General features: G+C 39.5%; 1 protein-coding gene across 1 annotated transcript in view; it reads right to left on the bottom strand.

Annotated features, from left to right (window-relative positions):
- Window positions 1–380: 380 nt before the first annotated feature.
- NBR1 (neighbor of BRCA1 gene 1) overlaps window positions 381–14,782 on the bottom strand; it is a 14,883-nt gene continuing 481 nt past the window's right edge. Inside the window, exons 2-20 of the mRNA XM_009878403.1 lie at window positions 13,864–13,882; window positions 13,471–13,493; window positions 12,358–12,564; window positions 11,785–11,859; window positions 10,443–10,660; window positions 9,241–9,405; window positions 8,451–8,657; window positions 7,040–7,199; window positions 6,272–6,559; window positions 5,685–5,837; window positions 5,131–5,206; window positions 4,507–4,617; window positions 3,874–4,062; window positions 3,633–3,767; window positions 2,693–3,056; window positions 2,305–2,396; window positions 1,686–1,764; window positions 845–950; window positions 381–557 (exon numbers count right to left, since the gene is read on the bottom strand). Coding sequence (XP_009876705.1) covers window positions 381–557; window positions 845–950; window positions 1,686–1,764; window positions 2,305–2,396; window positions 2,693–3,056; window positions 3,633–3,767; window positions 3,874–4,062; window positions 4,507–4,617; window positions 5,131–5,206; window positions 5,685–5,837; window positions 6,272–6,559; window positions 7,040–7,199; window positions 8,451–8,657; window positions 9,241–9,405; window positions 10,443–10,660; window positions 11,785–11,859; window positions 12,358–12,534 — 2,772 coding nt within the window. The 5' untranslated portion in view covers window positions 12,535–12,564; window positions 13,471–13,493; window positions 13,864–13,882. The remainder of the gene's footprint in view (window positions 558–844; window positions 951–1,685; window positions 1,765–2,304; window positions 2,397–2,692; window positions 3,057–3,632; window positions 3,768–3,873; window positions 4,063–4,506; window positions 4,618–5,130; window positions 5,207–5,684; window positions 5,838–6,271; window positions 6,560–7,039; window positions 7,200–8,450; window positions 8,658–9,240; window positions 9,406–10,442; window positions 10,661–11,784; window positions 11,860–12,357; window positions 12,565–13,470; window positions 13,494–13,863; window positions 13,883–14,782) is intronic.

Here is a 14,782-nt window from a genome sequence, read left to right as displayed (position 1 = left end):
AACAAAACAAGTTTCCAGCTGCTTAAAAAAAAAAATAATCTTACACACAACAAAAGGGGAAATTCTCATCTGGCTGGAAGCTTAAGTAATTCTACAGGACTCCCTGATAAAGGGATTCAGTATGAAATTACGAGATTTAAAGACTACTCATTTAACTATGAGGTCCAAATAAGAGTTGACATTCTGGTCTCCAATTCCTAAGATGCTTTGACAAGCACTCTTTGGCATTTCCATGAGAAAAGAAAGTCAAAAGCTCAAAGAAAAGCCAAAGTTTTAGTCACACCTCCAAACTCAAAGCAGCTGAGGAGCAGTCTGCCACTGTTGCAGTGCTTAATGAGAGTTTACTCAATGAAGATGATTCTTCGCTCCACTATGAAGATTCAGCATCTACTGCTGTACCAGTCACTGTTACTGATCTGAAGCAATTCAGTTACCACTTGAACCATGTTATTGTTGTGTTTCTTCAGCAGTTGCAAGTTTAACTGCCTGTCGCAGAATCCCATCTCACACAGGCTGGACAGAAGAGTGGCAGTGTGCTCTTCGGTAGCTGCGGGCTGCTGAAAGCGAGACAGTAAGATAAGATATAATAACATCACTTATTTTTGCCATTTAAGGCAGTGGTCCTGCATTACACTGGAATATGATTAACACAAAGGCCCTTTGGTCCACAACTAAGTTGTTTATATTTGCTTTCATTGTTCATTTACAAAGGTGAATTATTACTCATACATGACGCTATAAGAGAGACGTGCTTCGATCCTTATGATATGGACTTCCCTATTTGCTGGCAGGGCAGCATGCTTCAGAAAGGGATGCCATCAAGCTTAACATTTAAAACATTTACCTGCTCTGTAACGGGTGGTCCAGCAAATAATGCTTTGTAGGCAGAAGCAGCAACGGACAAAGCTCCTTTAACAATTTCTCCTGCAATGCTGTTTCCTTGAGGGTATCTGCAGAGAAGTCAAGTATTACTTTAGGGTCAGCAAAGCCAAGTGTTTGTTGCAAACGAAATCCAAGTCTCTCCCTATTGATATGCCAAGTGAGATTTAGTTCTCGTTGCAGAGAACAACCTATGATCATTGAATCATTGCTATTTGGGAACTGAGCTATGCAGGAAGCTCAATTCCTTCTTTCTTCTTCTATTAGGTTGTGGTTTTATGCTAAAGTACATTAGTTTGCTTTCCATAACATCACCTTTTGTAAAGAATTAAGTAGTCTCATCCAGAAAAGTTCATCTATACAGGAGAGCTGTGTGCTGTGACACAGACACTCAGGCCAGAGTAACATGTTTGTTTTCCATCAATTCTGAAATCACTTAATATTCTGCTCTATGTTTTTTCTTATTCCTCTTGTCTCAGTGTTGAGATGCTTAACTTTGTAATTAACTTACAAAACCCTTATTCTAAGAATCCTGAGATTTTCCAGAAAAAACACACACACTCATGGAATTTTAAAAGGATTTAGCTTGAGCTCTTCATACACTTTTGCTTGCAATTCTACACATCCCTCATATTCAAGTCTAAGTAGAAACCAAGCTCTTAGGAATGCTTCATTTAAGCAGGGAGACCTTTCTCCAAAATAGTATCGACATGAAATCAGAAAGCCAATCATTTTCCCTAGGTGCCTAATTTAGCAGTTCTCAGTTTAAAACAGTATTTGTGAAGTCACAGCTTCAGCTTTATTACCTTGGGTATTCTGAGCACTTCTGTTTACTACTTAGAAATCCAGAAGATCCCAGTCCCTGACTGTCTTCGCCACTGGGTTCTGGAAGAGATAGAAAACATATCATATCAACACGTGCAGCTAACAAGAAGCTGAAGAGATGCAACATGTACATAAACGGAAGAGTGGGATTCAGTCCAGAATTAATACTTTCAAGTTTAGTTATCCACACACAAACTACGTCTAGCAGGATTATTACTTGAGTCAAAACAATCAAAATAATTTCAGAAGTCATTTGGCTTATTGGTCAGTGGGTGTTTAACACGAGATAAAGTGCTGTCTGAGCTCCCAGTGACAGTAATACCAGCTTAAATATACAGCTAATTCGAGTTAAGTAACCTTCCAGATGTCTACAAACATTTCTGAGTACCCTCCCACCACTTCTAATAAACAGACGCTCTTAACTGATCCACAAAGCCAATTATTTTACATCGTACAGTTTCAATACTCAAGAGAAAAAAAACAACAATCAATACTCAGTAGATTTCTATTCTCAAGAATAACAAGACATCAAATCCAATACTAGGCATAAGAAATAGGTGGTAAGAATAAGATGCACTCTGCATTAAGTACTGCCAATACCTTCTCTTATTTGATCATGAGGAGTGGAAGAGATATCTGATGCTGGTATGTTTGGTTCTTGGAAGATACGATTCTGAAGAGATGCAAGATTCCTGAGAATGTAAGGCAAAAAAATTACTTGTGCTACTTTCATTCTACATGTACACATGTCGGCAAGATCAACATACAAAGAAAAAGCTTCACATGCTCCCTGCTTCCCCTCTCTTGTACTCACCTAATCAGTGAGTACAGGCTTTATAAAAAGTTGCAGGATTTAGAATGTTCACTCCAGTGTGTGACAAAACTTTTGGTGCAAAATTTCTGTTTGGACACTAACCTGAAGCATAACATCCTGCAGACTCTACAGCAACACAAACATAACCATTTTGTTCTTATCCAAGAAGCCTACCTTTGCGTCTGGAGTAAGGTGTCCACAGTTTCTGGGGTTAGTGGTACTACAGTCAGTGTTTGTGAAGTTGTCAAGACATCACTGACACTGTGCATCTGTGGCTGGCTTCCACCTTCCAGATTTTCTGCTCCTGTTTCAGGTTCTCTTGTCTTTTCCAAACTGGGCTGAGAAAGAGCCGAACTATACATAGACTCCCCTAAAGGACGACTGGTGTCAAAGCACTCAGGGAGAATAATGATATAATCCTCTGATGAAGTAGAGGAGCCTTGACTCTGAACATCATCTTTATCATCATCACCATCTTCATCAGAATTGCCAGCATCACTATAGGGGCTTGGTCTCTCATCAGACAATGGAAGATACCCTAACAAGAAAAAAAAAAGTGAAGTGAAGTATGAACAATTATCCATTAACAGCAAAGACAACATTGTCCCAGACGTAAGAGACAAGTATTCAGAAAGAACCATAAACCTTCGCTGCTGGTATTACTGGTATAATTGTCCATCTATCAGGGACTGTGGACGTGGTGTAGTGCACAGTGATAGATCTTACTGTTAACCTAGGCAGACACGTTGCTGATGTATGCATGCTGCTTATAATAAAAACAGGAATCAGAGCTACACTGAGAACTTACACAGTAGTTTTCAGCTCCTGAATTATATGCATCAAACAGTTCAAAGCACTGACTTCAAGCTGCACATACGAAACACAGAAGCATCAGACACGCTTAACATACGAGCACTGCCTTGAATATCCAACTGGAACCTTTATGTCAATTCTTTTTTTTTCTTTAAAAAGCAGCTGTTAAGCTAGCTGCTTGTTTAGAGTGCTGACATCGATCTTCTGACATAATAACGAGGATCAATTTCCTAGAACAGCATCAGACCTTTTTGTACCCTTTACTATAGCTTTATCTTAAATTCAAACCTATTTTACTTACCACAGTCATTTTCTGTCACTGTCTCCGACTGAAGAATTTTTGCTTCCTTTTTGGAAGTGGAATTAGTTTTTATCCTAGGAGACTGTTTATTTATCATATTGCAACTGAAAGTATCTTGCAATGTTTGTGAAGAGTCTAATAAAACAATTGGGAAACAACAGTTAAAGCAGTATCACCACCTGCAGTGCAGGACAATTTGTGCAAAAAAAAGTAGAGCCACAGAAGCCAGCTAAGTACTTACTCTGAAGAATTTTCTTTTTTTGTGGGGGCTTATGGTCAGGTACAGCATCCAGAGTTAGAGAGCGAATTACAGTTTCACAGACAAACTGAGTTCCGCTCATATCTTCCTCCCCTTCATCCTGGTTCAACGAATGTTCAGCTTTCACTTTCACAACACAAGCATCTGCAGGAAAGCAGGCTTCTGTCATTCCTTTGGAAGGGAAACAGAACAGATGATTAACACCACCATGAGGAAACGCCAAGTATAAGAATTTTATAGGCTAGCCAAGGTTAATATTGATTATGTGTTAATGCTTTTTAAAACGTGAGAGATTTGAAGCATGAAAGTGATTGATAAGTATAGGGGCCACACCTGGAGAGTGTGAGTGTAATCTAGTCTACATAAAGGGCAAGCTGTTAATCTGCCAACAATTCTAGTGGTTGGACAAACCAAGAGAAGCATTTCTGAATTCTTCATAGATTGTGCTCCAATCCCTAAAGAGTAGTGTCAGACTACATGTCTATGAGCCAGCTGTTTGTTTTTCCACAGAAGGGAAAGACAGGAGTTAGAATTCTTTTTAGACATCATCTGCTGATTGCACAGAAGTGACAACAGCCTCCTCCCCTCACCCTCAAGCTCCCCACGACTCCTTACCAGGCACTGGTTTAAATCCACTCCCCTCACTCTCCTCCTCTATCTGACCTAAGCCAGGTTTCTCCAGCAGGGGGCTATCATGCGGCAAAGGGGACATGCATGGGGTCATGTCTGAAAAACAAAGACAGCAAAAACAATTGGCACTACTGGGAGTAGGAATCTTCCTTCCTCCAGAAGGCAATCTTTTTAGAAGTCATCCTTTTTAAAAGGATATTCTTGCAAGACTCAAGAAACTCAATTATCTTACAACCTAAGCATAAGGAAATACTTCTTTACTGTGAGGGTAACAGAGCACTGGAACAAGCTCCCCAGAGAGGTTGTGAAGGTCTCTGGCTCTGGAGACATTCAAAACCCATCCGGAAATGTTCCTGCACGATCTGCTTGAGGTGAACCTGCTCTAGCAGGGGGGTTGGACTAGATAATCTTCAGAAGTCCTTCCAACCCCAACCATTCTGTGGTAATTTGGTGAAATACACAACTAGCTTTGCATCACACTGGCACTGGGTGAACAAAGAAGGCAGCAGCCCCCTCCAATATCTGGAATCACGGTTTCGGGGATGCGAAGCTAAGAAGCAGCTAAGGCTGAAAATCACACAGATAGCACACAGAGTAGGAGAATCTTACCAACAGGAGTATTGTGTGGCACTCGCTCCAGTTCCTGCACAATGTTAATATCCAGCAGCTCAAAGGACAGCAAATCCTACAGAAAGAAACACCACATAGTCTTCGGCAGCAAATCCTGAAATGGAATCCTATATTGTACGTCCCAGCAGATCCCATCAACTCAAATAACTCTGTTCTTCATTAGCTACTTGGCACGATCTCAGACAGAGGGCAGTTTTCCCTTAACATACATCCACATCATAGAATATGGTACGCAGATTAGGGCAACAAGGGGCAAAGCTAACTACGCCCTTGTGGTAGGATCAGTGAAAGAGCCCACTCTGACTCTTTTTTGACAGTCTTAAGTCTGTCCTGCACATACCTTCCACGCATTGACAGTTCACATCACTAATTCAAGAAAATAGTCCTGCTATATAAAATGCAACATATTCTTCCTGAAAAACACAGTGGCTACTTTAGACCTCAGAAGCGTTTTATTCTTATTGATGTTTACATACCTAGATATCAAACCCAAGGTGATTTATTTTTTCTCTACCTGAATTTTAGCACTTTACCTGTGCAGTGAGAAGATCTACAGATGGGATATAAAATTCTCTCTCACTTGGCAGATTTTCGATCTTTAAAGGAATATTTGGCAGAGGTATTTCAGCCTGCTTCATGATTTCACCCATCAGCTGAGCATCTGCTTCTGTCTTTAAGGAAGCATCCTGCAAAAGCAAAACAATAATGTCCTAGAAGCCACAAGCAAATAAATAAAACAATTACACAAAATGTAACACCTAAATTTTACATATAGGAGCACAAGTAACTTGAGAGTAACTTAATTCAACTTATTTTAGTGGCAAAAGGAGAAGCTCTAATAAAGAAATCCTGCAGTGTTTCAGTTCAATCAGAGAACTAAACAAATAGCTGCAACAGACCGATACCTAATCCCATGCCTGTCTAAAAGGATGATCATTTTAGAACTCACTAATGCAACAGAAGTTGTGCTTCTTTTCTAGTAAAAGTAAGAATTCAAAGCAAACAACTAGAAGACTCCCCTGCAAATCAAAATAGCTAGGGACACTGCACCACTGCACCGAACAATACGCATTACACCTCCTAATTCAAGTCTGCCCCAAATACTGGATGAGCTCCTTGCCTGTTTGATGTTGGAAGCTTTGTCCTTCTGACAGGAGTTGGAATCATTCCAATTGCTTTCTCGATAGTCGGTAGATGGGGAGGGATCCACAACAATACTGCACCATATCCTGGGCCCAAACTGCTCCCCTCTGTGGGACAGTCTCCAGTGAGACGTGTAAGTTCCTTCTATGTTAGGAGCTACAAACTCAACCGAAACGGTTCCTACATGTCCCGATGGAAGGGATGGCACTAACACATCTTTTTTTTCAGAAGATGCCAAGGTCAGATTTCCCCACATAAGCTTCAGCTGAAATATACAACAGATAAAGCAAAAGTTAACTTCACAAGCTTCTCCACAAACTGTGGACAGTAACGAGCACTTCAGGCTTCTCCGCTGAAAGGCCTTATAGACACTAGGTGTGGAGCAGAGACTGCTAGTTAACAGTCTCACACTAGCTACTACCAGCACAAAGAAAGATACCTCCATCTCTCAACATGAACACAGAGCTTGCAGGAGAAAGAGGTTTTGGAGCCATAAAGCACCTGCTGTAAAAAAGGTTGCACTGTGACATAGTAACAGCAGGGATGTTAACCTTCACTGATTTCCTATGTCTGCAAGTGTAAAGAACACCTAGACAGCTTGTTGCCCTAGAATGCCAAGCTTGTGAATTAACAAGCCAAAGAAATCCTACAAGGGTTCTGACAGAGAATTCAGATTCCTAATGCATACAAATATTATCTTCCACAACTGTTCTAGTGTGTAAAAGTAACAGCAAAGGCAAGGTACCTTTGTGTCTGAGCTCCATTCCACATTGCCAGTATTCTTCATTCGCCAGTGTTTGATAAACTTTGTCCCTGGCTGCAAGTGAGTCCCATCTGGCAAATTCTCATCCACAAATACCGCACTTAGTGTTGGTACAATTGCTTGGAAGGGTTGACTAGGACTCCTGGAATCGAGGAGAGAAAACAAAAAAATACACCAAACCCCACAAAACTGAGTCATTCAGTTACTATTTCACTGACTAAAAACAGAGGAGGTCATTTAGCTTGTCTTCTTCTATCTCCAGAAGTTTGTTTTAGCTACTGTTTTCATCTGCAGTTTATATACCACAGAGCAGTTTGTTTTTCTTAGCTTGAGGGAAAAAATAAACACACTAAACCAATATTTGCTTATTTGGAAGATTATATAACTGTAGAACTCAGATTTAACAGAGAAAAAGTTCGCTGTTCTTCATGTGATTTCAGTCTGACAGCAATGCAGGCTACACTACTACATTAGAGAAAGAAGTCAATATCGTTATGATGTTGAATCAAAAAGATTGTACTATAGTCCAAGCACTAGTGTCTTTTATTTGGCCTTACAAGCAACACTGCTCAGCAAGACACCATAGTTTTTGCCTGAAAGAGGCTCAAAAATCAATTTAATTCAAAGCTTTACTGTTAATCTGGGTGCACTGAGAGGGGACTGGTGAAGCGGCTCATATGCATGCCAACTTTAAAAGAATTGAAAGAATTCAGACACAAATTAGCACTGGTTTTGTTCCTGTAATATGCCTGATCAGCAAAAAGGAAGCAGGATAGCCATTTCAAGCTCCCCACAAAAGTAACTGATTAATGATAATTTGACTTTTACATGCCCTGAATGGAAGGGATGAACTAAAGAAACTACAACTCTTAACGGTTTTACACCTGTACATTCGTCAAATCAAAGGGGATGAAAACTGCAAAGTGTTACCTGCAAAAGTTGCTGTCTAAGGAGCTGCAGCTTAAGATGGTATAAAAAGAAAAACAGGAAAAAAAAAAAGCACTGAACACAAGCACACAGGATGTACTTTATGCAGACATGATACAGCAGGAAGATACAGACTTTACACCTGGAACGTTTACTTACGCTGTATGTACATTCATGCATATACAGTTAACCCCGGGCATTCCCCTTCCTCCTAAATCTATATCTAAGTTGCTGGTAATAACCATTAGATGTTTGGGGTTTTTTTCTCCTACTCTCCTCTCACGTTAGAACGGTAAAAAACACTCCACCTTGCAAATTCCATTTAGAAAAAACTCTCACAGGGTCCAACGACAACGGATAATTTAAATGAGCAATTTCATAACCTCCTCCTGTAACTTTAATTTGGTCTCATCACAAAAGGTCAGACAGCACAACTACAAAATGCTCAGGTAACGACATTGCTTACAGGAAGGTATTAGGTTGGAAACTCTCAGCTTTCAGTGTAGGTGAGCCACTAGCTTCCAGTACATGGACAGAGTTCCACAGATGAATTTTCCTGTGCAATTTTAGCTGCTTTTTAAGCTCTCGGACCTCTGCCTTTCGCTGTTTCTTCTCTGCTCGTAATCTTTGTTTTTCTGCCTTCAGAAATTTTTTGTCCATCTGTTTCTGAAGCCTGCAGGGACAACAAGCCACCTTGTTATAATACTTGAAACTGATCAGAACTCAGCTTTAGTCAACACAGTCTTGGTCTCAAAAGGAACACTTCAGGAAATGTCTCATGTTTCGAGACTGGATACCAGATTACTTGAATCATAGAATCTTTAAGGTCAGGAAAAGACCTCTAAGACCATCAAGTCCAACCATCAGTCCAACACTACCACAATTACTAAACCATGTTCTGAACTGCCACGTCCAAGAACACGTTCATAGTTGCCTGTGAAGATACTTTGCACAGGCTCAGCAAGAGAGTGAACTTAAAAGATGGATTCAAGTACGTTCAAAGAAAAAGCAAGCTCTCAAAGTTTGCTACCCACTTACAACGCAAAATTTTCTTTTCTACTTTATTAAAAATGCTGCCAGATTCATGACCTAGGCCATTTATCGGTATATAGCTATTTTTAGCTACTCGCAATAGTTTGACCATTTCTCCTTCTTGCTATCTCCAAATATAACAGCTGAACATCAGCCCCAATACAGCTGTTTCTACTTGGCTATCAAGATAATCTTATCCGGTACTGATAGGCCCCACCATTTACCTAACTTGCTCCAACGTAGCAGGCAGGCAAGGTGAAAACTCTGCAGGGCTGCAGTTCTCAGCAACACATGTTACAGGTCTTCGCAGCTTTAGTAAGACATGATTAGGATCATGTGCGTATGCTCCTGCTTCACACTGCTCACAGATACTGTAGGCTGGACAAAGGCTGCAAAGCAGAAAAGGCAGAAGCTCACCAAGAGGCAGATGAAGAATTAACACACTAGAAAAAGTCACTGAAGGACAATTAACCCTTACATTTCTGCAGAGGAAAAACTCTGTATCATACTACCACTGCAAGCAGTGCCTGACGAAACAGAAGCTGGTTCTCTCACTTACACATCAGCATTTGGAGCCACCTGGATTATCTAGACCAGCAGCCCTCCTCTTGGCAAAACTGCAACACAGTTCTCACTTCATTCTTGAATGTAAACTGAAAAAACCCTGATGCTTCCTTTAGCACAAGTGACTAATAATTGTTGCTATCAAGAATAAAACATTATATATGCTAAAATACTATGCCAGAAACAGCATCATACTCCAGAGAACACAGAGAATAAGTCAACTGAAGTATTCAGGGATGCAAAGTAGGTTGGTCCTGCAGGAACAGGACTGGTAAAAAACAGACTGACATATCCTGCCAGCACAAAAAATAATAATCCAAAGAAAAAACCCTGTGGGTATTCCATTTGCTGCTGCTGACTAGCCCTAAAATACTTACCTTTACAGCAACTGCCTCACTCAAAAACCTCACTTTTGATACCTTAGATATTCATTAAAACCTATTTAATATTATTAAACTGACAACAGTGAGATCACTAAGAAAAGCAGAACCTGCCTTGGTATCGTTGACTGCCAGAACTAAATATACAACTATCACAGAATAGTGGTGTGCGTATTACTGCACGTAATATGCAAAAGAGGTAAAGAGCATCTGAGAACGTAGAAAGTTTCACAAAGTTCTCTCACTTTGTTCTAACAATCACGTTTTCTCAAAATAGTACTAATCTTGCTCTTACACTGGTAAGGTCTGGTCACCACAGCAGAGAACATGCACACTTTGAGACACACGCGGGACATTCTGAAATGCACAGCATCTGCCAATTAGACAACGAGAAGTCTGCAACACCCAAGACAGTTTCTCGGACTCATTCACATGCCCCACATGTTAGGTTTCCCACACTTCCATCTCTCATCATACTCCACCTGCACTGGTAGCGAACTCCAACAATTCGGGCCTTGCAGTTGCAGCAGGAGATGAGCCAGTCACACCGGTTTTCATTCCCTGGCTGACTCTCCGAAGGTGGAGGTGCTGCTGTAATAGAGCTCTCAGAAAAATCTGGAGGTTGACTGTGATGAACAAGCTTCTCATACAGCTTCTGCTCCAGTTTCTCAACTGTTTCCTTAACTACTTGTTCCCTGAACTGGAAAAAATAAGTCACGGATGAGACCCCACCCACATAGCCTCGAAAGTTGGATTATATTGTCTCCAGACTCCCAATCCATAAGTCATAAAGCAGTTCAGAATCAACGTCCCAGCCCCACAGTACATTCCAGATGACATTAAACAAGCATCGCACTCCTGCAAGAGGATTTATATTTTAGAAAATATCAGCCTACAGCTTTTAACAAGGCAAATTAAAAACCAAATATTCACACTTAAAATACTAAGGTCCTTCTTCCATAATCTTGTACCAAGAGAAGGAAACTAATCTGAGACAATTAACTCCCTACAAACCCCTCTGGAGTCTCTATCATTAAGTCCTGATTCTGTTCACCAGGGATGTTTTAAATACAACCATTAAGTTCCCTTATCTTTAGTTTGTATGAAGAGGCCCCAGGGGAGGGAGACTATAGAAAAAAACAAACAAAAACCCAAAGATAAATGCATATACTGTTGTACATGTACCTTTTAGTTTCAACAACTCACTAGTTAATTCTTAGATGAAGCAGTCTAACTCCTTCCCAGTAACGTTTACTAACTGTTCAAAACAAGTTAACAGGCACATCTTATTAACCTACAGGTTATACTCAAGGATCTCCTAGAAGTATTTTCTAAGCTGAACAATCAAGAAAAGCAAGATCACGAAATGCTTTGTTTCAAATCTCAGGAAACCTTCAGTATTACCCAACTAAAATTGGTCAAACAAGAGTCTCCAAAAGCACACTGTAATTCATGCTCTCTCTCATGATGAAGGCCCTGAAGTTCCTATTACCTGGAATACAACAAACTTTCCGTCATAGGAGCCACTTAAAACTACACTCACACCAAGCAAGTGCATAAACCAAACAATCCACTTTCCACAAGAACTGGCAGGTATCGACCTTTTTTCCCCAGGTAACACTGACACTGTTAAGACATAGTTAGACATCTAATTTCTATTTATCACCACAAAAGCACAGTGATTAGGTGCCTACATGCCTTTCAGATCTTGGTCACAAGTACTGAGAGCAAGTGTGATCGGATGTATAGAGTCAGGCATCACAGGTCCATGGACTCTTATGTACTCCTTTAAGAATAGTAGAATTCAGAAGAAAATACACTTACTGTTTCCAAGTAGCTAGTAAACCATTCTGGAGGGTTTTCATTTCTCCTTCCTGTTCTAGTGTGATCTAATTTTTGCTGTGGAAAAAAACAGTGACAAAAAAAAGTGCAACAAAAACACATACAACAACAAAACATATCACAAAACAAGTCACACAAAAAAAATAAACATTGGCAAGCTCTTTGGAAAACAGTGAAAAAACACAAGGAAGCCACTGACATTTTCTGCCTTATTAGCATTTGAGTGTAATTACACAGCAGAGCCAAAGAAATCAAGTCAATAAGAAGTTAAGAGATGGCAATCAGGGCTTCAGGAGACCAATTACTTGATCAAAATACCAAGGAACGGTCAGCGTGAAAGAATCTGTACTCCTAAAGCAGCTCAGAAGTATCTTCCTGAAGACATTAAAACACTTTTGCAAGCTTTAATGGATGCAGGTAGGTGAAAATAAAAGACCCAACTATTGAACTTAAAGAGATTTTATGTATGGGTAAAGATGACAATCAGTCTATAAAGTAAATTATACTTATGAATTCTTTGCTTTAATGAATATATATTCCAACCCTGCATCCTACCTGAACTGTCTGCTCCTTTTCATTTTTTAATTCTTCCTCTAATCCCTGAGCTTGCATGGAGTAATGCAAAAGAGGTTTCTTCTCTTTAAGAAGTGCCAACTTTGCCGTCACAGTTTCATCACGTAGTTGCAAAGAACACGAAGTTTCTTTCAGAGACTTTTCTTCATACACATTCATCTGAAGCCGATTTCCTTGTTTAACTGCAGTCTAAATAATACGTATATACACCACACCATTTACTACCAACATGCAAAATCCTGTAAGAATACAATACCATGCTAAACTGGAAAGGCTAAGGAAAGACTAATACACACACCCCAAAAAAAGAGTAAAATGCCAAGGAACAGCCAGCTGATACTCTATTCTGCCTTTCTTAAAGGTTACCAATATACTTATTAAAAAGTTTATTATAAGCACAAGGATAATATGCAGATATTCTGCAACACATTAATCTATAATAAAGCTGTTCACTTAAGCCAGTAAACAATAGAGGTTCTGTCCAAAAAATTACAGTAAATTTTATCATTATTATCAGATCTGAAATTCAAATCATGAGGAAAAAGTTCCGAAAATTCAGAGAAGATTTTTCTAGGAGTGTCGATGGAGGAGATAGGGCTTTACCACGGCTACCAACGCAAAATTGTAAAACTGAAATTTAAAGGAATGCAATTCTTATTTTGTTTAAGTAAAAGATACTGCTTACAAAGTAATTAAGCATCGATACCAATTAAAACTTTAATGTTGTACTCTCTGGCAATAGAGTCTACATGGTAAGATTTTCAAAGGAATCCCATTTGAGACTAGTACCTCTGAACATGGAGATTCCTGTTTAAGTGTTTGAGAAAGCCAGTCATTTAACCAATTAATTGGCTGCTCAGGGCCCTGAATCACAACTGCCTATTCAACTAATTTATACAAATTAAGATTAGCCTGGATGGAAAAAAATTGTAGGAAAACATTCAAATCAGTGTACAAAACCTAAAAAACTGAGCTCTTCTGATTATTATGAGCCAGGTAATGCTGGTTTGGTTTTTTTTGTTCTCATCAGCTATACCAGTTTTAATTGGTGAATTAATTAAAAATTAAAAAAAGTAAAAATCAGAGAGCATTTACCTTCAGAGCTTCTTCATATTCCTCTAAAGAAAAAGGGAAAATAAAAAAGTGAATTTTTCCTGCCTCAAACAACTGATGTAAAGTTTAACACACAGTATTTAGGAGCCCTTATATCAAAAAGCATCCCCCACACGTTCCATAAATTCCTTTAAAACAGTGCTCCTGAAAGAAAAAATTATATGTATGGCATCAAGGAAACATTCTCATAGCCTAGCCAATATTCTGTTAAGTTAGCCATTTCCAATTTGTTCCTACAGATCAAAAATTCCTTCTTTTGGGAAGAATTTGATGCCTCATGATACATAAAATCCAAAAAGCAAGAAGCAAGCATTCTCCAACCACAAGAATGACAGCTGGGGTCTATTTATTGAATTCAGTAGAGTAGCAGCTCACCTTTGCTATTCACAGAGACCTGCAAAGAGAAATAATAGTGAATAATAGCCACTGACATATTATTGGTAATTTTCTTTAAGTTAATATGCTTTCAGAATAAACATACTTTCATTAAGAGTTTTCAAAATACCACTCCTTCAGGTATTTGTTATTTCTGCCTTGTTTAATCATTATTCAATGTTGTGGCGTCCCAGAGAAGACGATGTTCTTCATTAGATTTGCACAATTAGCAAGGTCTCTGGCCCCTACTTGCACCCATAACGGGTGTGGCCTCCGCTACGGGAAGCAAGGTGGCACTGGGACCGCTGGATTGCTACACAAGTGCACAGAGGTTGGACCCAGTAGCTTTCAATACCCCCAAAGGAAGAGCTGTTTCACGATTTAGATACATGCCAAGCCCACTTTCTACAGGTAGCCATTCATCAATTCTGCACACGGAAGTTACTAACACAAGAAGCTATTTAATCACTACAGCATTGGATGATTCAGAACAACGTTTACTCCACTAGCATTCAAAAAATGTATGTAACAGATGCATCTATATATTTGTATAGATATAGGCTGGAAAATAAGGGGAGAGTCTTTCCCTGAAACATTAGTGGAATTGTCTTGACATTTCTCCCAAAGGGAAATAAAGAATACCAACCAAAGATCTCCATCTCTGCAATTCAGCAGAGCTACAGAGCAAGTAGTGGAACATGGAGTCTGCAAAAGTTACATTTTCCTCAGAGCTACGCTCTATTCTAAATCTCTAGATAAACAGAAAGAATGAGAGGTGAGCTTATGCCAAGCAGGAAGTTTCTCAACAAGGACAAATAAAAGTAACCAGTTTGTTTTCCCGGTCAGTAATCCGCTTGGAGATTATAGCATTTGCATAAAGTAAGCAGAGGATTTGAGTACACCAGATCAGCGAAGAAAG

This window comes from Apaloderma vittatum, unplaced genomic scaffold (assembly GCF_000703405.1).
Source record: "Apaloderma vittatum isolate BGI_N311 unplaced genomic scaffold, ASM70340v1 scaffold7671, whole genome shotgun sequence".
Taxonomy (NCBI): domain Eukaryota; kingdom Metazoa; phylum Chordata; class Aves; order Trogoniformes; family Trogonidae; genus Apaloderma; species Apaloderma vittatum.
Note: the sequence above shows the minus strand (reverse complement) of the source record. Positions and strands in the feature narration are given on the sequence as shown.